This window comes from Asterias amurensis, chromosome 4 (genome assembly GCF_032118995.1).
Source record: "Asterias amurensis chromosome 4, ASM3211899v1".
Lineage (NCBI taxonomy): Eukaryota > Metazoa > Echinodermata > Asteroidea > Forcipulatida > Asteriidae > Asterias > Asterias amurensis.
This window is the reverse complement of record NC_092651.1, coordinates 25,514,856-25,541,230: the sequence shown is the minus strand read 5'-3', so window position 1 is coordinate 25,541,230 and position 26,375 is coordinate 25,514,856. Positions and strand designations below refer to the sequence as shown.

Sequence of the window (26,375 nt, the reverse complement as noted above, 5' to 3'; positions counted from 1 at the left end):
CTGGTGAAAGTATTTTCAGCTAGAGGCGGAGGAGCTGTTCCTCGAACAGCCAACGGCATCCTCAAACTCCACTAGACTTGGCGCATCAATGGAGTCAACTTAGCCATGAAAGAATAATGGAAGCAACTAACAGCACCAGGGTTAGAGCCCCTGCTACAACCACTTCCTTAAGTACATCCAATCCGAATGATCGGACTAATGACGCAGCTGCCTTAAACCTATATAGGAGGGCAGATGTTGATAACAGACTGGAACGAGGAAGTACCAGAAAAGGTCTCATGAGATGTAAACATTACATCCAAGTCAGCACCTTTAACGCCAGAACTCTTAGACACCAACATAATACTGGAGAAATGATCGAAGCAGCAAATAAATATGGCGTTAGCATTGTCTGCATTCAAGAACATCGATTTTCTCACAGTGATATATTAGAATACAACCAACTGTCGGAAGACTACACTATAATAACATCCTCTGCCACGAAAAACTCTATCGGAGCTGCAGTAGGTGGAGTTGGATTTTTGATTAAACGCCACCACGCCACACACCGGGGTCGACCCAGGGCAAGCTAAACGAACGCACCCTATATAAACTGGATAGTGATGGACTAGATTGGTAAATATTTATTGTCAAAGAGCAGTATCCCCACCTGATGTATTCCATTTAAATACATCACGTAACAAACCTGAGACAATTTTGTCCCAATTGGTCATCGAGTTTGCAAGAGAATAATGAAAGAAGAAAAAAACACTTGTTGCATAATTAACTTGTGTGCTCTCAGCTGGTGCCAGGGGTTCACCCGAGTGAGCACCGCGGGATCGACACAGGGAACGAACACACCCACTGAAATAGCATTGACGGCCATTTTTTCAAAAAGCAGTCTACCCGCAGGTCACTCGATGTAATAAGTTTCCTTTTGATTTATCTGCATGCACGAGTTGGCGTGATTTTTCATGCGTGACCTGGGTTGGAATATAATAATTAGTCCAAAGGGCTTCTGAAATTCATTCTTTTTCGGCCTTATCTGAAAAGTATTGACAGAAATAATGTATAAGTACATTGAAATGAAGAGTATATCTGTCGTTTTGTATGAAAAAATAGTTGCAACTCAAATTTTACAAAGTTGTACGTAAACAATGGCTTCAAAAAGAAAGAAAACAACTTAGTCACAAAAACACGGCAAATTTTCCCGTTATGAATGTCAGCAACAGTCGCCAATTAGTAAATAAAAATTATGGATAGATTATTTCATATTCTTCCCGAAAATGTTAAAAGCGAGACCGGTGTGGCGGTCTAGCTCGGCGGAGCTCCGGCGGTCTCAGAGCTCCAGATTACCAAATACGGTAGTATTACGTCATGCCTTGGCTGCGCACACCAAGCGAAAGTAGTCGATTTTAGCGCCGTGCCGAGTACACTCTCGTAGTAGACTTAGGAGCAAGTCGTTTATTGTCCCACGCGGTGAGATAGTCGAGATGCAGCGGTGCTCTCCGCGCGCGAACTGCTGGTTGCGCAACTACTGCGCTGCCCGACTCCAGGTAGCTCGTAGTAGTCACCATATCGTGTGGTGAACGAGTGGAGCATATGCGACAGTATTGTGAGAAATGTAATCACGTTTATAATAAGTATTTGAGGAGTTGGAATTACAAAGAAGGTTCTTCTGAAAGCCAGAAAAGGGTTTTGGGTTGCCCCCGCGGAAAAGCACTCGTACGATAACAAAACAGGTCTCGAAGATTTATTCGTGGCGGTAGGGGGAGGGGTGGACGGGGACTCACGGCCGCAACGACAGCATGCTACGTCATCCCGGAGAGCTTGGCACACCAGAGATCTGAGACCGTGATTACTGTGTGCCGAAATCTCCCGTTACGTCACCCGGAGCTCTGAGACCGCCGGAGCGCTGAGGCCGCCACACCGGATCGTACCTAGTCCAGTCAGGAAACAGCGATGATGATTGGCGGTGATTGGCTGACGATGACATCATCGACTAATAACAAAAGAGCCCACGGTCTATACCATGGGATGGGATGAATGAGCTGATCCTCATTCAGCTCATGGTTTAGACAGGCGCTTTTACCATACCAACGAAAAACAGCTTGCTGCCATATTCGTCGACGATGTCATCGTCAGCCAATCACCCGTGTAGGAAAACCACGCTGTCTATAGTTGATTTTTTTTTCGTAATGGGAGTTTTGGATTAACGGTGGAAATCGCTGTATCCTGACTGGACTAGGTACGATCCGGTCTCGCTTGTAACATTTCCAGGTAGAATATGAAATAATCTATCCATACATACTAATTGGGGACTGTTGCCGACATTCATAACGAAAAAATTTGCCGTGTTTTTGTGACTTGCTGTTTTTGAAGCCATTTTTTACGTACAAAATTTTTCTTTTTAAAATTTGAGTTGCACCGATTTTTTTATACATAACGACAGATATGCTCTTCGTTTCTATTTACTGGTACATTATTTTGGTTGATACTTTTCAGAAAAGGTGAAAATGACCGAATTCCAGAAGACCTTTTGACTAATTAATATTCACACAGAGGTCACGCACGAAAACTATGCATACTCCGCAGATAATATAAAGCAAATTAGTGACCTGCGGGTAGACTGAATTGAAAGGCCGCCACTCGCATAATCGAGTCTAAATTTTGCAATGAACTGACTGACAAACGAGTTTAGTAGGCAGATCCCGCTACAGTTTGGCGCCATTCCCTCATTGTACACTACAATTATGGTAGGGAACCGCGCAGTAGTTCCCCACATGTATTTTCCCTTATGTTTTCAGTCGGCGTCCGCAAACTACAGACGGTACCAGTTCACTTTCTTTGATACGTCTGTGGAACTTCTGAGGTTGGAATTTGAGAAAAATGGCGGACACACGTCTCGATTCGTTGATACTGAGGTTGTTTGATGTCGAAGCTGTGAAGTTTGGGTCGTTCACTTTGAAAAGTGGCATACAATCTCCCGTGTATTTTGATCTGAGAGTCATGGTTTCCTACCCAGAAATAATGGTAAGTATTCAATGGGGTATGTGAGCGGCAGTATTTCCTAAATGTTATAAATGTGGTGAATAATAAAACAATTTGGTTAATCTGAATTATTTTAGCTAGGTGCACCTTTTTGTTTAACTTAAAAAGTTATTATTTACTTATATTGTTTAAAACTTTTGGTTATTTGTAATCGTCAATAATTTCAACACAAAACTGTCAACATGACAACAGGTAATTCATAACATTTTAAACTTAATAAAGCCATCGAATGATCGATTGGACACTTTCTGAACAGAACAAAAAATAACACTAAAAGTTCACAGATTTTCAAATAACTTACAGGGGTTTATAGAAGGTTTACAGTGCAGTATTCTGCCTATATCGACAAAATCAGCTAGGCGGGCATCCGAAAATCATCTCATCTTCCGTTACACTGTGCAGAAACCTCCTCTGGAGTATACTCGCACATTATAAAATATCAAAGGTCCATTTGAACATGGAGGTAGGATTAAAAGTTGTTTTCAACAGCTTATTTAATCTTTTCTTTACTTTCTTGCAGCAAGTTTGCCCAGGTTTGTTATTTTATGCATGGGTTGGGATAGCCTTGCCCTTTGACATTTTAAGTATACCCGCCTTTAAATAACAAATTTCTAACCCTCTTTTGTTCTTGGACAATAAAGTTTTCTGTGCCTCGGAATAGGGTCTTGTACATTAATAATATACAGCACTTATAAAGCGCACATAATCTGACAAAGAAAATGCATTCAAGGGCGCCGGTTCCGAAAGTCAAGAGTGAGAGTCCATACACTAGATAGATGGCGCATTATAAATGCATTATTATTATTATTATTATTATTTCATTTTATCACAGCATGCAAAAGAAAGATGTCATTTTCCTTTGTGCCGGTAACTCCTCGAGTCGGGCTACGTCCCGTAGCCTTAGATCTCAAGAGTCTTTCTCTTATTACTATTATTATTATTATTATTATTATTATTATTATTATTATTATTATTATTATTATTATTTGCAGGCAGAGGTTGCTGAGCTTCTGTGGGAGGCATCAATCAAGAGTGGCGCAGATTTCAAAGTGGTTTGTGGGGTGCCATACACAGCACTTCCATTGGCAACAGTAAGTTAACTTCCTGCGAATGTGAATGCGAAGCGAATTTTAACGCCACAGTCCTGTTTTCTCAGCGAATGTTTCGTAGGAATTGAGCACAGTCCATCTGTTTTGAAATATTCATTGCGATTGTGTGACATCAAAATTCGTATCGCATTGGCAGGAAGTATGAACCCCTGATATGATATTATTGCATTGTCTTTTCTGATCGACATCTTTTTAAAGCATTGTAAGTTAAACTTATCTTTTTATAGTAGTGCTTTTCCATAACTTTTTTAATTTTGCGGTTTGTGGTTTTACTTATTGGCTGGTCCATTTTTGTGGTTTATATTCTTAGAAATCTTTTATGCTCTTTGGCTATTTCTGCCTCTTTTTTGCAGCTATCTTTAATGTGTACAGCGCCTTGTGGTCCAGTCATGGATGTAAGGCGCTATATAAATAAGCATTATTTATTATTATGAACCGGGCTTAACTTACTAGGAATATACTTGAAATTTCACACTTAGGCAACTAGAACCAAACCAATACCTCAGGCTCTCTAATATTGCTCTAGTACAGTGTCTCACCATGTGATATCTGCAAACAATGACCCCCCCCCCTCCCCAATTTATTCAAAGTACCACCTTGTTGACACTGAAAGATCGGAAGGAGGTAAAAAATCCTCTCAAAGGAAAGTGTTTTCTTGAAAGAAATAATTAAAACCCATTTCCAAGTCTTCACTCTTCAGTAATCCCTTTAAACAATGGAGGTCACCATTTGGTTGTCCTAACGAAAACCAGTGTATGTTTACCAAAAGTTAAACAAAACAAGTCTTCGGCCCTACCCTAAGTTAGAAGTGCATGTCGGAAAGAAAAACTTCTGACCTGTCTGCTACCACCTAAAGTTTAAAAGTATCCAGTCCATTTCTCCTCATTAAAGCCATTTCCCATTCCAAAACTTTCCTTCCTCACAGCTGATAGCTGTAAATCACAAGAAGCCAATGGTGATCAGACGCAAAGAGGCCAAGGACTACGGCACAAAAAAGATGATAGAGGGCGCTTTCCAGCAGGGAGATTATTGTCTAATTATTGAGGATGTTGTGACGACTGGTGGGAGTGTATATGAAACTGCTCAGGTACGGTTAGTTTGTCAATTATCAGCAAACTTTCACCCCTATTCTTCAAGGCAGTGTATACTATTGGTAATTGTCAAAGACCAGTTTTCTTACTTGGTGTATCTCAACATATGCATAAAAAACAAACCTGTAAAAATTTGATCTCAATCAGTCATCTAAGTTGCAAGATAAAAATGAAAGAAAAAACACCCTTGTCACACGAATTTGTGTGCTTTCAGATGCTTGATTTCGAGACCTCAATTTCTAAATTAATTTTAGGTCTCAAAATCAAATTCATGTAAAATTACTTCTTTCTCAAAAACTATGTCTCAAAATCAAATTCATGTAAAATTTCTTCTTTCTCAAAAACTATGGAACTTCAGAGGGAGCCGTTTTTCGCAATGTTTTATACCATCAACCTCTCCCCATTACTCATTACCAAGTGAGGTTTCATTCTAATAATTATTTTAAGTAATTACTAATAGTGTCCACTGCCTTTAACCATAAACAAAATATTAAAATCCATTTCCAATATGCCTGAAATGGTTGAAGCCATTATACACTTTCGGTAAACAGTATTGTCCAAATCCCACACTTCGTGTATCATAACTTATATATAAAATAACAAACCTGTGAAAATTTAGGCTCAATCGGTCGTCGGAGTCGGGAGAAAATAACGGGAAAACCCACTCTTGTTTCTGAGCGTTTCGCCGTGTCATGACATGTGTTTAAAATAAATCTGTAATTCTCGCTATCGAGAATTGATTTGGTTTAATGTTTTTTCAAAAAGTAAAGCATTTCATGGAACAATATTTCAAGAGAAGTCTTTCACCATTACCTTCTGTAAACCCTGTAAATTATTTGTAAATCTGTGAACTTTTTTTTTCTTCTTTTTCTGTACCGAAAGTGTATAATGGCTTTAAACCAAGGTAGCGGTAAAAAGAGAAAATATAAACTATATATTAAATATATTAACTCCTACAACCAACCATGTGCATTGTATGTCAGCCATTTTACTTGATAAAATGTTCCTACTTTTATCTAGGACCAAATAGCTTTCCCACAAGAGACACAGTCTTCATAAATTTTGTTTTGACTATGTAAACTTTCAAATTTTGCCATTTGTTTTTTCATTTAGATAAAATTATTGCCACTGGCTTTAATGGGACATGTTGCCTGAAAAAGTGATTGAAATCTTTTGTCGTAAAATGCATTAGAAAGATATTTTAAAAGTAGAATAATGATCCACACAATGCCTTGAAATTGAATTCCTTACTTTACCTTAAGAACTAACACGGCACATCAACTTGTAGAGTCAAATTCTTTACACCACAAACTGGCCGGCTGTGTAAGTTAAAGGATAACACCGCAACTTTGAGGCTTATTTGTGTGGATCGCTACGTATACGCTCAGTCCCTACCCGTTTGGGGTTGTCTTCTAACCACATGTAAAGCAGAACATTTGTTGTGTTTCCTATTCAATAACTTTATATTAAAAAATGTAATTCTGATAACAATAGCAAACGTTTTTTTACATTATTTATCTGACTAGTCTTTAGAAGCTGTTGGTATGAAAGTACGTGATGCAGTGGTGCTACTTGATCGAGGCCAGGGTGGAAACGGCAGGCTAAAACAACAAGGAATCAACTTACAAAGGTACCGTTGGAAACTCCAGGGCTTGTCTCATAAAAAATATTTGTAATTTTGGTTGAGCAAGGAAAAATTGACCAGAGGCGGTCTTTAACCCGCAACCTCCAGATTAATGTGTCTGCTCTACCAACTGAGCTATCTAGCCCTAATGTTGGTTGGGCTTGGGCGACTAGTGAAATTTACTACTCGACTAATCGCACTTCAAATAATCGCTACTGTGACACTGATTTTGAATTCTCGAGGCGTATTTTGGCAATGTTTTTCCACAGGTGCATTAAAGTAAAATTCAAGCCAAAAAGGATTGAACGATTGGAAATGGATTTTAAATTTACTGCACATACATGCCCTACCTTTGTATTACACATGTAAAGTGTGCGAACCCAATTTGCATTGCAAAATTTATTTTATACATACTTTTTGCCTGATATTTTTGGTCTTCATTTTTCTTTCAGTGTTATAACCCTCCCTAAGGTGCTTCAGGTCTTAAACCATCATGGGAAAATCAGCTCCAGTGTCGTGGACGAGACAGAGCAGTTTATTGTTGACAATACTTTCACAAATGGTGCAAGTACCACGACCCAAGTACAACCAGCAGCAGCCAAGAAACCTCGCATGGTAGGATTTCTCAGTCGCTGCAGTGACGGGAAAAATAAAATATTCATCAGGTTACTCCCATACTAGAAATTTTGACAGTTATTTCTTAAAGACACTGGACACTATTGGTAATTGTCATAGGGATAGACCAGTCTATTCACTTGGTGTATCTTAACCAATACATAAAATAACAACAAACATGTGAAAATTTGAGCTTGATTGGTCGTCGGAGTTGCGAGATAATAATGAAAGGAAAAACACCCTCGGTCTTCACCCTCTGAAGACTCGGTATTCAAGCCCCAAACAAAGTTTTAAATTATTATTATTATTATTATTTATTTGGCAATTCACATAAAAATACAAAAATACAAATAATTTATACATAAAGGATAAAACTCTTAAAACTCTTAAAAACATTAAAGGAACACGTTGCAATTCTGTTATCTGTTTATCTGTTATCAAATTTATGTTGCCTTTTTTTGTTATAGCAACTGACGTATGAGAATCGTGCTGAGTTATGTCAACATCCTGTTGTTAAGCAACTCTTCTCCATCATGGCCACCAAGAAAACCAACCTTGCCTTCTCAGCAGACCTCACATCTTGCCAGAAAGTTCTTGAGGTTGGTCCTGGATTACGATATATGTTTGAAATTTGTTTTGAAACTCTAGAAAGTTGTGAATATATAGCTTAATGCTAGTAGTTATGCCCGGAAATTTTATTTTGTAGCTAGTAAATTTTTTAAATTTTTTTTTTTAATGAGAGATTGCTTAACATCACAATGCCAGGGAAGGCCACTTCAAGGTGAGAGCTGTCGCTCAGAAATCAACCTAAGTTCAAACTGTACAGAGGTCGCACTACCAGATTCTGGACAAGCCCTCTGCCTTACATGATTGGGTTACTAAATAAAAAGTAGTGCAATATTGTCCTCTCAGTCCACCATTGGATCTTATGTCTCGTTTTGTATCAACCAATCAATTTTTTGGAGGTTCACCCAAATTTAATTAATAATTTTTTCATTATCTTCTTTTAAGGACTGTTAGTCTAAGTGTGCTTTCTTGTAAAACTTTGTCTCTGACTGCCTGAGTTTTAATATTGTATTTATCTTTGTAAATTGCATGTAATTCAGCCTTCGGCTGCAATGTGTTTTTAACAATAAACCAATTAAAAATAATAACAAAATAAATCAACTGCCACCAGGGGCACAGTGCCACCTACTCCTGGGGCTGAAACAGGGTTACCCTCTTTACAGTCTGTAAGGATGTAAACAAGGGTATCATCCACTAGGAGCCTGGCTGGTATAATTTGTCCATTTAGTTTTAGTGTTTAACCAGTGCCAATTCCTTTGTATAACTGTGTTCAGCACTCTAGAGCATACCTGCATGATTAGGCCACTTTATAAATATTGGTTCAGGGGTCAAAATTAAGTGTATTTTCATGGTAGTCAGCAGGGCTAGTAACCAAGAATTTTTGGTAGCCCTGATTAGATTTTGGTAGCTCGAAAAACACATTACATCCTGACATGCTTGAGTCATGGCACAAATTGGTCATCGAAAGTATTTAATTTTACAAACCATTAGCACAGTTCATTATTGTTTGTAATATTGATTTTTACATTAATTTTTCCACTATCCTGCCAGGCTATCAAACTGAAAAAATGGGTAGCCCTGCTGTAAATCTGGTAGTCCCGGGCTAGCGGGCTAGTGGAAATTTCGACCCCCGAGTACTACAATTATTTTGATTATTGTTATTATTATTAACATAAAGACAGAAGACCGGTCTGTAGATTTTAAAAGATGGAGCGATATACCTTTTGATTTATTAATCCTTCATCTTGCACAAATGTTTTCAGTTTGCAGACAAAGTCGGTCCTCATATTTGCCTCCTGAAGACGCATGTTGACATCCTTGAGGATTTCTCGGCAGAGTTTGTCTCATCGTTAACGGCGCTGGCTGACAAACACAACTTCCTCATATTTGAAGACAGGTTAGCTCTCAGCGCTCTGGGTTCTCGAAATCTTGAGTTTCTATTGGTCCAATCAACCTGACCAATCATCACAATAATCTTGTTTGCGCCATTTGGGTGTCATTGTGTGTAAACAGCGTTGTGCTAATTTAAACAACGACATGTACATGAAGACATGTGTACCTGGGCCAAATTTCATAGAGCTGTTCAAGCACAAAAATCCTGCACGGCAAATTTCCTGGCTAAGCAAGAAATGAGTGGGGTACCAGTTGCAGCAATGGTAATTCTATGGTGTTGTGGCTGGTTACCTAGCTTTTTTTTGCAAAATTTGTTTGTGGTAAGCAAGTTATAAACTATAATAAACTACAGCATTTATAACGCGCACTTTACTGAGAAAGAGAAACATTCAAAGGCGCCGGTCAAGTTTTGTCAAGATGTTGGAAAGCAAGCAAGAACAAGTGTGTTTTGAGTTTCTGCAGGAAGAGAGTGATGTTGTGTATTTGTCTGAGGTATTCCGGAAGTGAGTTCCAGAGTCTTGGTGCTATGTCGGAGCAGGCGAGTTCAAGGAACATGGAGCGTATTGCTGATAGATCTTAGACCTGTCTAGTTATACGGGGTGTCAAGAGATCGTGTATGTAGGGTGGAGCTGAACCATGTTACAGGCTTTATGAAATTGGGTCCTGGGTATCAAATCAAAAAGATGAACACATTTTTCAGTATTGGCATTCCATACCTGGGTTAAAATTACTCTGTTGTTGTGCTCTACGTTTAGGAAGTTTGCAGACATTGGCAACACTGTCAAATACCAGTATGGTTCCGGACTCTACAAAATTGCCGACTGGGCGCATATTACTAACGCTCATGCGGTACCAGGACCTGGAGTTATACAGGGGCTGAAAGAAGTGGGCGGGGCCAAAGGGAGGGCGTGTCTTCTACTTGGGCAGATGAGTTCATCCGGGAACCTTGCGACTGGCGAATATACAAAAGGTACAAAAGATTTTTAAGATTCATAAAGATAATAAATGTTGATGTCATGGGCCAAAAGTTTGCTAGTTCAAAAACTTTTCTCTGCCAATTTTAAACAGTCTTTATAAATGAAAATTGTTCCATTGCATTTTTCACGCCATAATATTAAATGGAATGTATGCCAAACCCCTCTTTTGTAGACTTTAGCATTTTTCATTCAAATCCAGGGCCTTATAATTGCACTGGACCATTATGCCCAAGTCCAGTAAATTTAGATGTCGGCCCAGTAAATTTATGAACTGACAAGGCCGGCGGACTTGTGTTTTTCGATTGAATAATATTGTTCAAAAAATTTAACAAATTATGTTCAAAAATCGTCTTTTATTCTTAAAAATATTTTCAATTCTGTCCAAGTATTAAAAGATTTTGGTACTTTTTGTAACACAATACACAATGTTCACAGATTTACATTAAACTTACACCGTTTGAAGATAATGATAGTATAAAGCGTATCTGAAAATATTAGATGCTGAGGTGCTGTAGTTTTGGAAAAATGAGTAAAACAATGTCATGAAAATATGTTTTTACATGCTATAATAATTTTCGTCTCATGATCACTGACGCGAAAATTATTTTTATGACATCGTTTTACTCATTTCTCAAAAACTAAATCAGCACAAGTAATATTTTCAGGGAAGCTTTCTACGATTATTATTTTCAAACTGTGTAAGTTTTAATGTAAATCTGTGGACATTGTGTTTTTTGTCCTTCAAAAAGTACATAGACCCTTTAAAGTACCCAAGTGACAAATGATATTTAAATATTCTGTTAGTGACAGTGTTAGTGCTTGTTCAGTATATAAATCAAGTTTACAAGTTAAAGGCACTCAACACCTTTGGTAATTGTCAAAGACCAGTCTTCTCACTTTGTGTATCTCAACATGCATAAAATAAAAAACCTGTGAAAATTTGAACTCAATTGGTCGTCTAAAAGTTGCGAGAGAATAATGGAAGAAAAAAGACTCTTGTCGCACAAGTTGTGTGCAGTATCAGATGCTCAACTGAGGTCTCTTATTCAATTCAAATATTTTAGTGAGAAATTACATCATTCTTAAAAACTACGCTACTTCAGAGGGAGCCGTTTCTCACAATGTTTTATACTATCAACAGCTCTCCATTGCTCGTTACCAAGTACGTTTTTTATGCTACCAACTATTTGAGAATTACCAATAGTGTCCACTGCCTTTAAACAGTGAGTTTGGAAAGTGTTTTCTCTTTTTTGATTCTGGTCTCGGTAAAAGTTTTGAGCAACAAGTTCTGCGGTCTTGTTGATTTTCACACCCAATTCGAGCTCTGAGAAGGCTTCCAAAAGGTAATTTTGTCTGACTTAATTTACACTTCTGTTTTCATAGCAACTATAAAGATGGCGGAGGATCATGCAGACTTTGTGATAGGATTCATATGCACCTCAGGATTGTCGTCTGATCCAAGATTTATTCACATGACACCAGGTTTGTTGGTAATTTTTCCTCTTCAATGATGAAGTTTCTCTTATTCGTAGGTGGCATGTTCATGTCCCACTCATTTCAATTTTTCCTTCGTTCAACCCTTAATATTAAAGCTACCTGGCTAATTTTGGGCCTTGCCTCCACGCACTTCCCGCCAGTTTATTCTTTTTCTGTACTTTATATATACATGTATGTATTACAATGTAGTTCTATAATATTGTGGAAATGTTTTGTGAAAATAATTTAAATTGAATTGAATTGAATTCATTAAAATAACTCAGTCCGTTTCCCTTTGGTGGTTTATTACTTAGTACTTAGCTCTATCAACTGAGCTATCTAGCCGTATGCTGTTGGTCTCCCTGTTTTGTCAATATCTCTATTCTGGTTGTGAAAGTCTCATTTTGTTTGCTGAGATGAAGCGTGTTTGTACTGTAGCTTTATTTTGATCTTGTTTACTTTTTGTCAATCTTAGGGGTCAAATTGGCAGAGGGCACTGATTCATTAGGTCAGCAATACTTGACCCCTGAGAAGGTCATCGGACAGCAAGGAAGTGACATCATCATCGTTGGACGAGGGATCTATCAGGTAAAATAGTGAGCACTGGGTCTTATAGTTCACAAGAGTGTTGGTATCGACCCACTTGATTAAACTCATCAGGGCCAAAATTCATAGAGCTGCCTGACAGCTAATTTTGTACTTACTGTATGATTTCTGAGATGGCATCGGCTGAAAAAACCTCTTTCTCAACTCTTACAATTTCTATTTCATAGTTCTGCTAATAATAATAATAATTAGAACACTTATATAGTGATGCTCATGGCGCAAGGAAGAAACGCAAAATTAATGAAAAGCAACTGTGAAAAAGTGGGTTTTGAGGGCCTCTTTGAACTCTTTGAATACTGCACGGAAAAAGAATGGCGTCACAATGCAAACCCATGGTGAATGCCCAAGCTGGCCGCCTAATTTTCTTGCTTACCTGTGAAATACAATTACGCTTAAGCACGTTTTTCTGCTATAAAATTTGTGATTTCGTTCATTTATTGGGTCAGTATAATTGATTCATTTACAAGCTTTGTGACGGCGTTTCAGCTTCAGTATATATTTATCAGCCCTAATTTTATAGAGCTGTTTTGCCGAAGAATGCTTAGCAATTTTGTTTCTGCTAAACAAACAATAGCAGGTAACCAGAAACAATCAGTGAACATTATATGGTATTTTGGCTGGTAAACTGTTTCTCCTATTAGGAAGGTTTTTCCGGTGCTGAGCTTTTTTGTGTGTGCCGTATGAATTTGGGGACTTGTTTATGAGTTGAAATTTTGCAGAATCATACAACACCTGATAAGAACATTAAATACAAATTCATTTCTGAATCAAGGATCGCTAAACAGGAACTGTTGAACCACCCCTGAAGGAGAACTGAGTAATTTCCTGTCATCAAGCAGGGCATGAAAACTTGTGTAACGAAAACTTAACTGGGCAGTTGATTTTTGGATGAATCAAACTATTACAGAATTGGTTTTTGCTAACAAAACAGTTGCTGGCAGTGTAAGCACTTCATGTAATCCACCATATACGTAATATACTTGCAAACCTGTAGAAGTTTGAGATCGATCGGCCATCTGGGTCACGAGAGAACAGTGTAAAACCAATTACAAATTTTGCATTGCATCGATGCCAAAACAAAAATGAATAAACGCCCACTGAGCGATAAACTCCAACGCAAAGTTAGACTATTTATTTCTCTTCAAATTATTATGGCATTTCAGACAGAAATATTTCAAGGGGTTTTCAACTATCATCATCATTAGACTGTGTAAGTTTTATGTAAATCTGTGATCTTCGCACTTTTTGTTTCTTACCAATTCTGTAACGTTCCTTTAAAGGACTGTGGTACTTTTTGTAACACAGTACACAATATCCACAGATTTACATAGTGATAGTAGAAAGCTTCCCCTAAAGTATAAATGAGTATAACAAAGTAAAAAATTAGTGTCCATCTCAGTTTTAGCACTTTTAACTGGTATAATACCAGTTTTGGTATAAATATCGAAACTGGTAATATTTTACTTGCCTGTTGTTTTACTCATTTTTCAAATACTACAACACCTCAGCAAGTAATATTTTAAGGGGAGCTTTCTACAACCATTATCTTCAAACTATGTAAGTTTAATGTTAACACGTGGACATCATGTTTTCTGTCCTACAAAAAGTACCAAAACCCTTTAAAAAAAGGATAAATCAAATCCTTGTCAACCTATAACTTTTTTTCTTCTCTGTGTTTTTACTTGCAGGCAGATGACCCTGTTGAAGTGGCTAAGATGTATAAGGAGGCAGGTTTCTCTGCTTATATGAGCCTTCATTCTTGAAGATTTCAATAAGTTGTTTAATGAACTCATTGATAAGCCTGGGTGACAAGTGCGACTAATGCTGGCTGAGTCGAATCGCGACTATCGTTTTTCAACTCCTTGGTTAATCCTGACGCCACGACTACTACAAAACAACATGGTTGATCGTGCCGCTACACTACTACAACAATAATCACAACTACTACAAAAATAATCACGACTACCTGGTTGGTGAATCAGTTGTGTTGCTGACGACTATTACCAACAACACATACTTAAAGGCAGTGGACACTATTGGTAATGACTCAAAATAATTATTAGCACAAAACCTTACTTGGTGACGAATAATGGGGAGAAATTGATGGTATAAAACATTTCAAAAAACGGCTCCCTCTGAAGTGCGGTAGTTTTTGAGAAAGAAGTAATTTACCACAAATTTGATTTCGACACCTCCGATATAGAACTTGAGGTCTCGAAATCAACCATCTAAACGCACACAACTTTGTGTGACAAGGGTGTTTTCTTCTTTCATTATTATCTCGCAACTTTGACGACCGATTGAACTCAAATTTTCACAGGTTAGTTATTTTATGCATATATTGAGATACACCAACTGTGAAGGCTAGTCTTTGACAATTACCAATAGTTTCCACTGTCTTCAAAAAACTAAATCAGACATTGGTGACACAAGCCTTCAACCATTTTAGCATGAATTTACTATATTGCGCTTGTGGCAAACATTAGCCGCAATGCATCTTGAGAATAAAAAATAAGGCGAGACTGGTGTCGTAGTCGCGGCTATTTGAGGCGTAACTAGTCGAGTAGTAAATTTCACTATTTGACCAGGGGTGGATTTCACAAAGGTAGTCCTAACTTAGGACTAGTCCTAGGCAATGCTAAGAGATAGGACCAGTCCCAAGTTAGGATGAGTTACTGGTCTTAACTTAGGACCGTTCCTATCTCTTTGCATTGCCTAGGACTAGTCCTAAGTTAGGACTACCTTTGTGAAATCCACCCCAGGCTTAGTTAGGAACTCAAGATCCTTTATGCTCAAAGCATTGGAACTTTACTTTTTTATTGTCGTTGATTTATTTACTGGGAATTATTTCTAGTTGGTTTTTTGTTTTGAGTTTTTTTGTTTCGATATTTGTCAACTCTGAAATAGAATTGGAATTAGTTTCCCTTTCACCTAATAGTTTGATGAGAATTTGTTGTTCTCTTGAAGTAAAATAAAACCAGGTTTGAAATTCATGTTCACACTCGATTGCAGGACTGAGGTAATTTTTTTTTTTTCATTTGAGTAGTGAGCGTGATATCTTTAATGATGTTCAAACAATAACTTTGAGATCAATCTTCTGTAGGTGTTCGTTCAAATAAAAACAGTTAAAAACTGTTTGCAAAGTTTTTTGAGATTGCCTCTTGTCTTGTAAAATAAAATCCGGTCCTCGCTGTAAAATTTCTAGCTACAAGCCGTCTTGCAGATTTCTTCCCCAAGCACTGTAAAAGTTAAAATATTACTTTTAAACTCTGATAAAATTGGAGCCAAATATAACAATTTGTTTTCAACAATTGTGACCTATTTTTTTGTGTGGTTATGACAAATGATTCTTTCAAAATATATTTCTGTTTTCTGTGCATCTATTTTTTATTAAAACATCATAATCATTCGTACCACAATCTCCAGAGTTTGTGATAGGAAAATATATAGGTTCTTGGATGCGACTGCTAAATGATGAAGAACTTATTTTCTTGAATGCAAATACGCCATGGAATAAAGGAGAATTATGAACGATTATATAACACCCAAGCAGATCCTTGCCATTTGATTGGAGGATTGTCCATCACGTGATAGCAAATAAAAGTACCATTCCTCGCTGAGTCACTCACCGTGCTTTTTCGTTCCATCCGAAATGTACCATTGCACGCTGAGTAAAAAAAACATCACTGCGCGCGCGTCTTTGGTAACGCAGCAGTGTTACTGCAAGGCATATTATGTAAAATTACTAGCATTCGGCTTCTACAATTAAAAATTGTAGGCCTACGCTTTGTTTGTTTTGAAAGTTGTATCTTTCAATCAAAATGACAAAGATCTACTTGGATGTTATATAAAACAAATAATGAATGTTTTTCATTCGTGCAATGGTGCGGATATGTTCATTCGTTGAAAGCTGGAATGTTCCATTCAACTCGGCTCCGCCTCATTGAATAGAACATTCCATCTTTCAACTCATGAACATATTCGCACCATTGCACTCATAAACATTCATTATGTGTATACTATTCCAGATTCTGTGTTTTATTATTAAAGAATACCAAGACCAAAACGTACTATATTCTGTATTTCATTGTTGTTTAAATAAGACTATAAATGTACAGATAATTTCAAATTGTCATAAAATTACACTTTACATTTTGGAATATTTCAATAAAAAATTGTATCTAATACAACATTTTTTGTTTGTATATTAGTCTATACTTCATTCATGTCGAACTTAGAGGTATGAGGCTGGTCCTGTATGAGCCATTGGAAACCAATGTGAGTTTTGCACAAGCATCGACATGTAGTTGCAACGCATGCAACTTTGTTTTGAATTATTTAAAATTGGAAAACTGCAGAGAACACAAACCTTTGTTGAGTGATTTTCAGTTTTCTATGACACACAATAAAAAAGCGGATGTACATGTAGGGTGGCCGGCTGCAATGCCCGAGTTACATGGAGTGCTAGTACAAAGCTCACCAGTTTGTAATCCAACAGTCTTCAATCGCATTAAACTTTTTGAATCAAAAGACCATGAATGTGGCTTTGTCTGCAGCCACAATTTGTGTGTGTGGGGGGGGGGGGGGGGGGTGGGGGTTTGAATAAAGAAAATTCAGCAAAATTTTGTTTTTAAATAGAATGGAAAGTCTATCAAAAGCCATACAATTTCTGGACATGAAATAAATTAAATTTGAATTAAAAAAAAATGTTCTACTCTTTTCCAAGGGCCAATAACTATTATACCGGAATTGTGAAAAAAACATTGACATACCATGTTTACAATGTGTTCACATAGTTATAATATTAAATAATTTCTCATAACATTAAATAATTTCTCATAATTACACACAACTCGATAAAACACTAGTACAATTAGCAACGTTATGCAGCATCTTAAGACCATCTGAAGTTGTACATTATTTAGGCCCAATTTCAAAAAGTTGTTTTTTAAATTCCAAAACGTTGCTTAGCGCAGAAAAACAATCCTTAAAAAAATAAGGTTACCAGCCAAAATGCCATGTAATTTGTGTTACTTGTGACTGGTACACTGTTTAAATTTGCCTAGCACACTAATTATTCAGATTTAAGAAAATGGGCTCGGGTTCAGAATAAATATTTGAAATACTTAATGAAGTCAAAACTGACTATTGATTCGGCTGACTGACACCCACTATTACATAGACATGTAGGACTACAAAGACCTGCTTTTAACATTTGAAATAGAAAATTTGCACGAAACCCAATCAAATAATGGAGGATATGGGTATCATATTATGACATAGTATAATAGAAATGTCTTTCGTTGGCTACAGTCCAACGAAACATCAAGTGGTTGCCCATAGCTCGTAATATTAAATACTCCTAAAATTAAACTCTCAACAACACAAATAATCAAGTGGAGGTGATGTACAATTATATACAATTTTACCCTTGGTTCAAAATAAGTGATTCTTGAGTTTACAGCCAGCACCTCAGTTTATGGAATACAACAGGCTTCAATGCAAAAGTGACTAAGTCATCCTTGGTTTCTTTACTGAATCGTGAAATGACAATCCATCACAAGTTTTTAGTTGAAAAACACTTTCAAAAAATTCCACAACATCATCCATTAAGTTAAATACCAAATTACATATTAATGTATTAATTATAAAACATTTTGAGGGTGAACAGAAATTGAAAAATTGACTAAAGCGCTGTGAGATTTACCCCCTTAAAAAATAAATCAGTTTTAGAGCTACATGTAGTGCTCTACCAACTGAGCTATCTAGCCCTATCCTGGTAGTCTCCCCCTATTTCGTCAATGTCTTTGCTCAGAGGTAATCAGTCAGACGTCATGCAATGCAATCTGTATATTGCTGTATGGCAAAAAATCACACTAGGATACAACCAGACAAACACCATTGTTAAGGGATTACCTTTCGGAGAGCAACTTAAAGCCCTTGGACACTTTCGGTACAGTAAAAAATAAAAAAAAGTTAATAAAAGTTCACAGATTTACAAAAATAACTTACAAGGTTTACAAAAGGTAATGGTGAAAGACTTCTCTTGAAATATTATTCCATCAAATGCTTTACTTTTTGAGAAAACATTAAAACAATATCAATTCTCGATATCAAGAATGATGGATTTATTTTAAACACATGTCATGACACGGCGAAACATGCGGAAACAAGGGTTGGTTTTCCCGCTATGTTCTCCCAACTCCGATGACCGATTGAGCCTTTATGTATAAGTTGTGATACACGAAGTGTCGGCCTTTGGAAAATACTGTTTACCTAAAGTGTCCAATGGCTTTAAGAGAGCAACTTTAAGTCACATCCCCAGTACTTCTACATGTACTTGTAGGTTGAAGGTTCAAATCCCTCTCCAGTCAATTTGTCTTTGTTCACCCCACAATTGATTTACAATTCATCCATGAGTTTTCCTTGTCTTTTGTTACTTAATATTATAAACAAATACATGTAGATCCCTTGCACTGGTCAGTCTCGTTGATGAAATATGCAGGCATGAAGAGTTATCATTGGTTGTCATCAGAGATGGTGGTAAATGACATCATGTGAAATCTAAACAACTAAGAAAACCAACTGAATGGTAGTTTCATTCTCCTGAGAGTAACACTCATTTGCACATAGCTTATTGACATTTTGAAATTTCAATAAATATTTGTAAAAATTTGATTAACAGTTGGGTTAAAGGCAGTGGACATTATTGGTAAAATCTTTCTTGGTGACGAGTAATGGGGAGAGGTTGATGGTAGAAAACATTGTGAGAACAGCTCCCTCTGATGAAGTTTTTGAGAAAGAAGTAATTTTCCACGAATTAAATTTTTTTAAGACCTCATATTTAGAATTTGAAGTCTCGAAATCAACCATCGAAACTCACACAACTTTGTGTGACACGGGTGTTTTTTCTTTCATTATTATCTCGGAACTTAGACAACCAATTGAGCTAAAATTTCCACAGGTTTGCCATTTTATGCATATAATGGTGAGATACACCAAGTCGACGACTGTTTTTTGACAATTACCAACAGTGTCCAAGGTTTTAAAATAACAATATTGTTCCTTTATCATCAGTATTTCAATCTAGATACATTTTAATTTACCATCAATTTGTAGTACTTTACTTTGTTACAATTTATTTACACCATTAAAAAATTCGGCAGATCAGTGGAAATGTAAACGGGGGCATCTGTGGAATGGATACAAACATTAGAATCTGATTGGTTGATAATGATAGAATGCGGACCCATTGCTTGATGTATTCGCCATCTGTAGCGAGCGCAAACTTGGAGTTTGCTGTTGCAGTTTATCTGCTGCTTCCATAGTAATCAGTGTACACTGACAGACGTTGAGGTGTTGCAGATGTTTGGTGTGGGCCCCAAGCTGCGAGAGGGTCGCGTCTGTGATTTTATCGCAACCACATACATCCAATGATCGCAGGCCTTTGCACTGCATGGCCAACGACGCCATTCCCACGTCGGTGATCTGATGGCATTGCCCAATCATAAGCTCAGTCAGGTTGGGATTATTGGTCGCCATGGCAGCGAGACTGTGATCGGTGATGTTGGAGCAGAGGCTGAAGCTCAGAGAACGAAGCTTCGGGAAGCGGACGGTATGCGCGATGCAGACGTCAGTCAGGTGGTTGCAGGCCATCAGATCGAGGGATTCCAGTTTCGTCAGGGCGGTCAGGTTGATCTGATCTGGTTCCTCCATCTGCCTCAGGATCTCCGTCTCAGGGACGGCCAAAATCTTCTCATTGAACGAGGGCAGCTTGAAGAATCCCATGTTGCTGTGACTCTTGGTGAAGCGGTCGCTGTAGTGCTTCTCGGCATTGTCGGTGATGAAGACTGGAGCATCTTTGTCCAGGCCGAGGAGACCAAAGTCGGTGATCTTCTTGCACCACGCTAGACGAAGCTTCCTCAAGTTTGGCAGAAACCTGAAATCAGGAATGGAAGATATAAGAGGTTGATACATTGTAACAGTATCATGGCAGCACCTGAAACACATTTTCATGTCATAATTTCAGTGCAAATCCCAATCCAGATCTATGCTTAATTTCGAGACCTCAAAATCTAATTCTGATATATCGAAATCAAATGTGTGGAGGAGAGGAGGATGTCACGGCCAAGTGATCATAAAATAACACCCCCAGTTTAATTTTGGTTAATTCCTGTTTTGCGTAGCGCATGTTCTCATTTGTTTTTCCCGCCGTTAGCATCATTCTTAAATTGGCCGAACTATCATCAACATCTCTGTTCATCCAGATTCGAGCCGACAATAAACCAACAAGAGATCTGCAAATCCAGTTTCCCCGTGCCTTATTAAACTGTGACTTCTAACAACATCTCTATGGTAACATAACATAACTTCTTCCTCAAAAACTATGTTACTGTCACAAGTGATCTAGTACTGTAAATAACCCATGTGTATTTTTTATATTTCCCTCATTTATTTTATTGGTCAAGAGTTTAGAGATACAATGAATATTCATTTAGTTCTGTGATGCAGTCAGTGAACTACAGTTGAGTGAACAAGTCCTTATTTGGGAAGACATGAGTGGGCTGATGTAGGGTGTATGTGTGTGCATTGAGAGGTGACTATTGTTCTGTAGAGTGGGTGCCATGGTTGGGTGAGCTTAAGAATTCCTTGCAGCCTTAGATTAGGGTGTGGTTGGTCATTCCAAGATCTGCTATCAGGGAGGTCAGACATATTGCAGGACCTTCATGCAGAATTTTGTTTGATAAATTGTATCATTGCGACAAATTGAAGATTTTGCTGTTTCAACAGAAAGCTATAACAGGCAGACACCGTTTAAGTTTAAAGGGAACTCCTAACCATGGCACTGGTTCCGGGTTAAACAGTTTGCGACAGACATTAATCTGGATACTCCATCTTCCTACCACCCTACACTGGATGAACCATGATTGAGCTAACCATTTCAACTGATGTGGAATTTTGTCAAGAATGAAGACTGGGTATAGCTTCAAGCTTTTTATCCTCTGAACGGATTCCGTCGAAAGAACAGCTAGCCCGATAATTTTGGAACACTGGTTCTGTATGTAAAAACTCTATGCTTGTATATATATATATATTTATCATCGGAAGATGGGAGCAATTTATTAAGTAATTTTTGTCTTCCATGAGAGTAAAGACACTTTTTGTAGATAGTCAGTAAAAGCCAGGTGTATTGCAATTTTGTATTTGCTGACATTATACATTTAACATTTAGGAGAATAATTTTCTTCTTCCATAGCCATACATTTTGGAAAGAAGTTTTGCTATTGAGATTAAGGGAGTTGTTTTTAAGTTAAGTGGAGAGTTCTATTAGCCCAAGTTATTATATTGACATTTAAAGAAGTTTGTGGAGTTTGAGAACAGAGTATAGTTTTTCTTTATTGATTTTCATTGAAGATAGTAAGTGAAGTGAAGTTCAGAACGTTTTGAGGTTTGAAGTTTTGATTTAGGTGAAGTAAGGATAGATAAATTATTTTGGTTTAATTTTGGAGGAGATTTTATTTGAATCAAGGAATTGTAATTAGAGCCAAAGAATATTGGACATGTTGATTGATAGTGTTCGATGAGGAATTTCATAATTAAATATTGATGTATATAGTAAATTAGAAGTGCTTCTTTCACTGTTCATTTATTTCATGAGTGCATGGCTTGTTCGTCTTTCTTACATTTGTTGGTTGGAGCCACATCCCATGGTTATGTGACAGTTACTTCAGAGGGAGCTGTTTCACAATTTTTTTTTATACTATCAACCTCTCCCCATTTCTTTTAATCAAGAAAGGTTTTATGCTCATAATTATTTTGAGTAATTACCAATAGTGTCCACCGCCTTTAACTTAAAATTAAATCAATTGATTGAACTTAGAGATGATCTGACTACCTTGAGATTGCATGCACACTAGGGTCTCCAACTCCAAAGCAAGAGCTAAGATCAAGCTGCTCCAACTGGGGTAGACTCTTCACAAGATTCAAGACTGTCTCATCATGGACCGATCCGCATCCGCCTAGACAAAGTGCCGTCAGACGAGAGGAGCTGCCACTACAAAGACCCCTGATCAAGAAGTGAAGTCCAACATGGTAGCAATTGGACAAGTCAAGTGACTTGAGTCGCTTCAAGGAGGACATGTGCTCCACAGCATTTGGATCAAGCTGAGACCACTCACTTGCTTTCAGATGCTCAAGATTGGGAAGATGGTTACAGATTGCTATCAGGGCGGGGCCGGTTAAGGACGCTATCCCGCTGAGATCGAGAGACTTGAGTGACGTCTGCTTCTTGACGAGCGTCATGACCCCCTCATTGCTGACACTAGTACACTTCTTGAGTATCAGTTCTTCAAGAACCAAGTCCATAACGTGGCCGATCTGTAGGAGAGCGGCATTCCCAATTCCGGTGTAGCTGAGGTTGAGGGAGGTAAGCTTCTTGGACTGATGCTGTAGATACATCAGGAAATTCAGCAACGATATGAAGGAAGTGGATTTTCTATCCCCACTGATGTATGGATCAGTCTGATGAACAATGTTACATGATGCTAGGGAGAGCGATGTGAGATTTGGGGTTGCGCTCATCAGCCGATTAAACAGGATGTCAGACAGGTAGCGGTTACTGGCAAGGTTAATCGACGTTAACTTATCAAGATGCTTCGCCATGTTCTGACAATCTTGTTCCTTCTGTAAGAGATTTCCAGACATGAAGAGGCTGTTGCAACAGCTGAGATCCAGACTCTGGAGCCCCGTGCAGTGGCCGATGATCCCGATGAAGACGTTCTCTGTGACGTCGGACCCACGCAGGCTGAGATGGGTCAGATGGGGTCCGAGATGGTGACCGATGTCCTGGAGGACTTTACTGCAGTTGCTCGAGCCGTCGATGTGACTGATGACCAGACTTGGGCTCTTTCGTTGGCCGAGGTTATGGAATGTCTCTCCGGTGGTGCTGCTTGCTCGGAGGGTGATGGTGGAGTTCTGATGAAGATGCGGGTCCAGAGATGCATGGTACCATTTCTTGCAGGTTAGAGAGGCTTCATGACGCTCGGATGAAGTCAAGAACCTCATTATGTATGAGATTAACTGAAGGAAAAAGGATTCAAACATTTAGGAATAATTGAGCATAGGCCTAAATGTTAAATAATTAAACTTTTTGGGTATATTTTTCCCTTTCATTTCGCTGATTTTGTCTACACTGCCTTGCAACAACATACCATTTTATTTTTAATTAATTGCGTCTACACCATCGATTGCTGTGTAGGTTTTTCTAATAACCAAGATTTGTAACTGTCCAACTATTATATTAATCTTTATTGGCGTGGAGTAGATTAGGAATTCGGGTGACTTCCGAGTCCTGGGGTCGATTTCACAAAGAGTTAGGACTAGTCCTAACTTAGGACTAGTCCTAGACCTAGGAGATATACAAATTGCATGTATAGTCCTAAGTTAGGAGGAGTAACTGGTCTTAACTCGGGATAAGACTAGTCCTAACTCTTTGTGAAATCCACCCCAGATATTAATAAATACCTTAAATTTACAGGCAAAAAAGGGACTAAAATTTTGTAGGATTTTGATGCAGACATGATCATGATCATGATCTTGATGTTTACTGCACACATCGCCTCAGATGTGGCTGAATTGATGATAACATGGCATCCGTTGTATTATTAATTTAAAAAAACATTTTTAATGAATAATAAAATTTCTAATTCTATTGAAAGCACAATCTAAAAATTCAACACTACCTACAGATATATCGAGTTGAGTGATAAACACCACGGTCCTTTTTCTAGGCTGCTGTGCTACAGCACAACACAACAGACTACAGGTGTAATTCGATACAACAAGATCAAATAATTTTAATACAGTTTTAATTTTAACTTACTTCCATCGGCAGCTCCATCTTTCTGGATGTGGATTTATTATGTAAAACAAGATTCAGTCATCCCTATCCTCTGATCCTTTTATTCGAATTTAATTGTTGTTAAATAACAAATCAATTTAAAGATGCACCTGTTCGCCGTTCGGTCTGCTTGGTCATCGGCGCGGCGGCACTCAAACGAATCACATGATTTGTATCTAGATTGTTATTAATAACTCTATGACGTTTTGCTTACTTTGTGCTGGTTATGTAATCACTCAATACTTGGCGGCTAAAAGCCAATGTTTGTCACATACCGTCAACAACCGTCAATCGTGCCCGGGCCTATGTTGTGACTGGGGCGCTTATAGTAGTAGGTTCTTTTTTTTCCCTCGAAATTTATACATTATCGTCATCTAGCTAGTATACAAATATTGACTGCTTCGAGTGCTATGGTTAAAACTATGACTCCCGAGGTGATCCACGGAGCGTTCTATTTTCCCGAGGCGAAGCCGAGGGAAAATAGAACGCTCCGGGGATCACCGAGGGAGTCATAGTTTTTAACCATTGCACGAGTAAAAGCAGTCAATATTTGTTTTATAACACCCCAAACATTTCTAAAACCTGTATTATTATTATTAAGTTACAGACCTGAATGCTACAATCCACGGACGACGCGAACACAGATTGCAAACACTTTTACCTACTGTGTTGCATGTAGTGTCGGACAATCCGAAATGGTTACAGACTATTAATTTATAATCCTCGTACACGCAACGGACGTCTGGGTACTGCACGCCGTGTGCTAGTCTGTCGGACTAGCGCACGGCGCCATGTGCTAGTCTTCGGACTAGCGCATGGCAAACCGACGCTCTATCACACGGCCGTCGTCTAGCAAAACTAAGACATGTCATGTGACGCGCTCTAAACCAATGAGCAGGCACAATACTTGCAAGGGGTGTTATAAACGAGAATGTCACTGGGTTTACCAATTAACATTATTTGAAACCTGGACTAGATTGTAGCTGAATAGAGTTCTAGTTTTAGAAACAGTCCAGGATCATGAGCAGGGGTGTGAGGGCCAGGATCGGAGGAGTTTACTGTGAATGACAGCCGGTGGTGGTAGATGGGCCACAGTTCCCCGCCCACGGGTGTTTGACGGCTTTTGACTAGATATTAAGGTTCAGTGCTAAAAACCAAATTTGGTGCTCAAATGGTTTAGTCTCAGTTCAACGACTCTCTCACACACATAAGTCAAATGGCGCCCTCTACTAGAGGCTCTAGCTTAAGATTGAAAATGGGGGCGTGACTGAGTAGTCCACACTCTTCTCTTGCAGTAAAAAATACTGAATATGGGAGTTTTTATTTTAAAAAAGCAGTAAACGATAAAATGCAAATGCTGGGTGCAAGTTTTGTTTATCTCCCATCCTCTATACCTGACTGCCGACACCCTTGTTTCTGAACCTCCCAATAAAATTAAAATTATTTATACTGGAACTGCTTTTTTTATTATCAAAATTGTTATTAAAAACAAAACAAAAGAACAACATTATGTCCGCCCGAAGTCTCTACAGCAAAAACAACAACAGAAAAAACACACACCAAAAAACAAAAACACATCGATGGGGGGGGGGATTGTTTTTTCGTCATATCGTTTAAATATTAAAAGCATTTTGTCGGTGTTTCTAAAACTGCTAAATACTTGTTTTCTCAATCCACCGTTCTTGGTAGCATGAAAATTAAAATCCAGACACACTGAAGACAAATCTACTCATCAATACGGGGGTGCATCTGGTCAAATATCTCTTCAGATGGGGATTAATGTATCCGCTATTATATTAACAACATTGACTTTTTATCTCTCGGGGCACGACCTTCTTCTGGAATCCCTTTAATGAGTAGTCTCCTTTCAATAAACCAGCCGGCCAAGGTCTTACATGTCAAAAAAAAAAGACATGACAGAGACTAGCCGCCGTGTGATGACGACACACTGATTGAAGCACGCATGCGTACTCCACCGACTCGCCATAT

At 38.2% G+C, this 26,375-nt stretch overlaps 2 protein-coding genes across 5 annotated transcripts; one reads left to right on the top strand and one right to left on the bottom strand.

Annotated features, from left to right (window-relative positions):
• Positions 1–477: 477 nt before the first annotated feature.
• LOC139935727 (uridine 5'-monophosphate synthase-like) lies at positions 478–16,752 on the top strand. Its single transcript, XM_071930278.1, has 12 exons — positions 478–615; positions 2,787–3,012; positions 4,023–4,121; positions 5,065–5,226; positions 6,757–6,860; positions 7,307–7,469; positions 7,937–8,068; positions 9,299–9,432; positions 10,184–10,398; positions 11,789–11,887; positions 12,357–12,469; positions 14,176–16,752. The coding sequence occupies exons 2-12, from the start codon at positions 2,869–2,871 to the stop codon at positions 14,248–14,250; spliced, it is 1,440 nt and encodes a 479-aa protein (XP_071786379.1). The 5' UTR covers positions 478–615; positions 2,787–2,868; the 3' UTR covers positions 14,251–16,752.
• Positions 16,753–16,906: 154 nt separating this feature from the next.
• On the bottom strand, positions 16,907–25,310 carry LOC139935726 (uncharacterized). 4 transcript variants are annotated; one of them, XM_071930277.1, is made up of 3 exons: positions 24,996–25,310; positions 22,383–23,566; positions 16,907–20,426 (listed from the first exon to the last, which is right to left on the bottom strand). In XM_071930277.1, exons 2-3 carry the CDS (start codon positions 23,549–23,551, stop codon positions 19,700–19,702), a joined length of 1,896 nt encoding a protein of 631 aa, XP_071786378.1. In that variant the 5' UTR covers positions 23,552–23,566; positions 24,996–25,310; the 3' UTR covers positions 16,907–19,699. The 4 variants fall into 4 exon arrangements, with proteins under 4 accessions (XP_071786378.1, XP_071786377.1, XP_071786376.1 ...); XM_071930276.1 differs by lacking the exon at positions 24,996–25,310 and adding an exon at positions 24,601–24,637; XM_071930275.1 differs by lacking the exon at positions 24,996–25,310 and adding an exon at positions 24,369–24,582.
• Positions 25,311–26,375: the final 1,065 nt, after the last annotated feature.

Bases quoted from the DNA above. Each gene is read 5' to 3' on its own strand.
- LOC139935727 (XM_071930278.1), top strand. From the start codon at position 2,869: ATGGCGGACACACGTCTCGATTCGTTGATACTGAGGTTGTTTGATGTC. The intron at 9,433-10,183 runs GTTAGCTCTCAG...CTCTACGTTTAG, and splicing joins TTCCTCATATTTGAAGACAG to GAAGTTTGCAGACATTGGCA. The intron at 12,470-14,175 runs GTAAAATAGTGA...TTTTACTTGCAG, and splicing joins TTGGACGAGGGATCTATCAG to GCAGATGACCCTGTTGAAGT.
- LOC139935726 (XM_071930274.1), bottom strand. From the start codon at position 23,590: ATGTTTGAATCCTTTTTCCTTCAGTTAATCTCATACATAATGAGGTTC. The intron at 20,427-22,382 runs GTAGTCAGATCA...TCCTGATTTCAG, and splicing joins AGTGTGCATGCAATCTCAAG to GTTTCTGCCAAACTTGAGGA.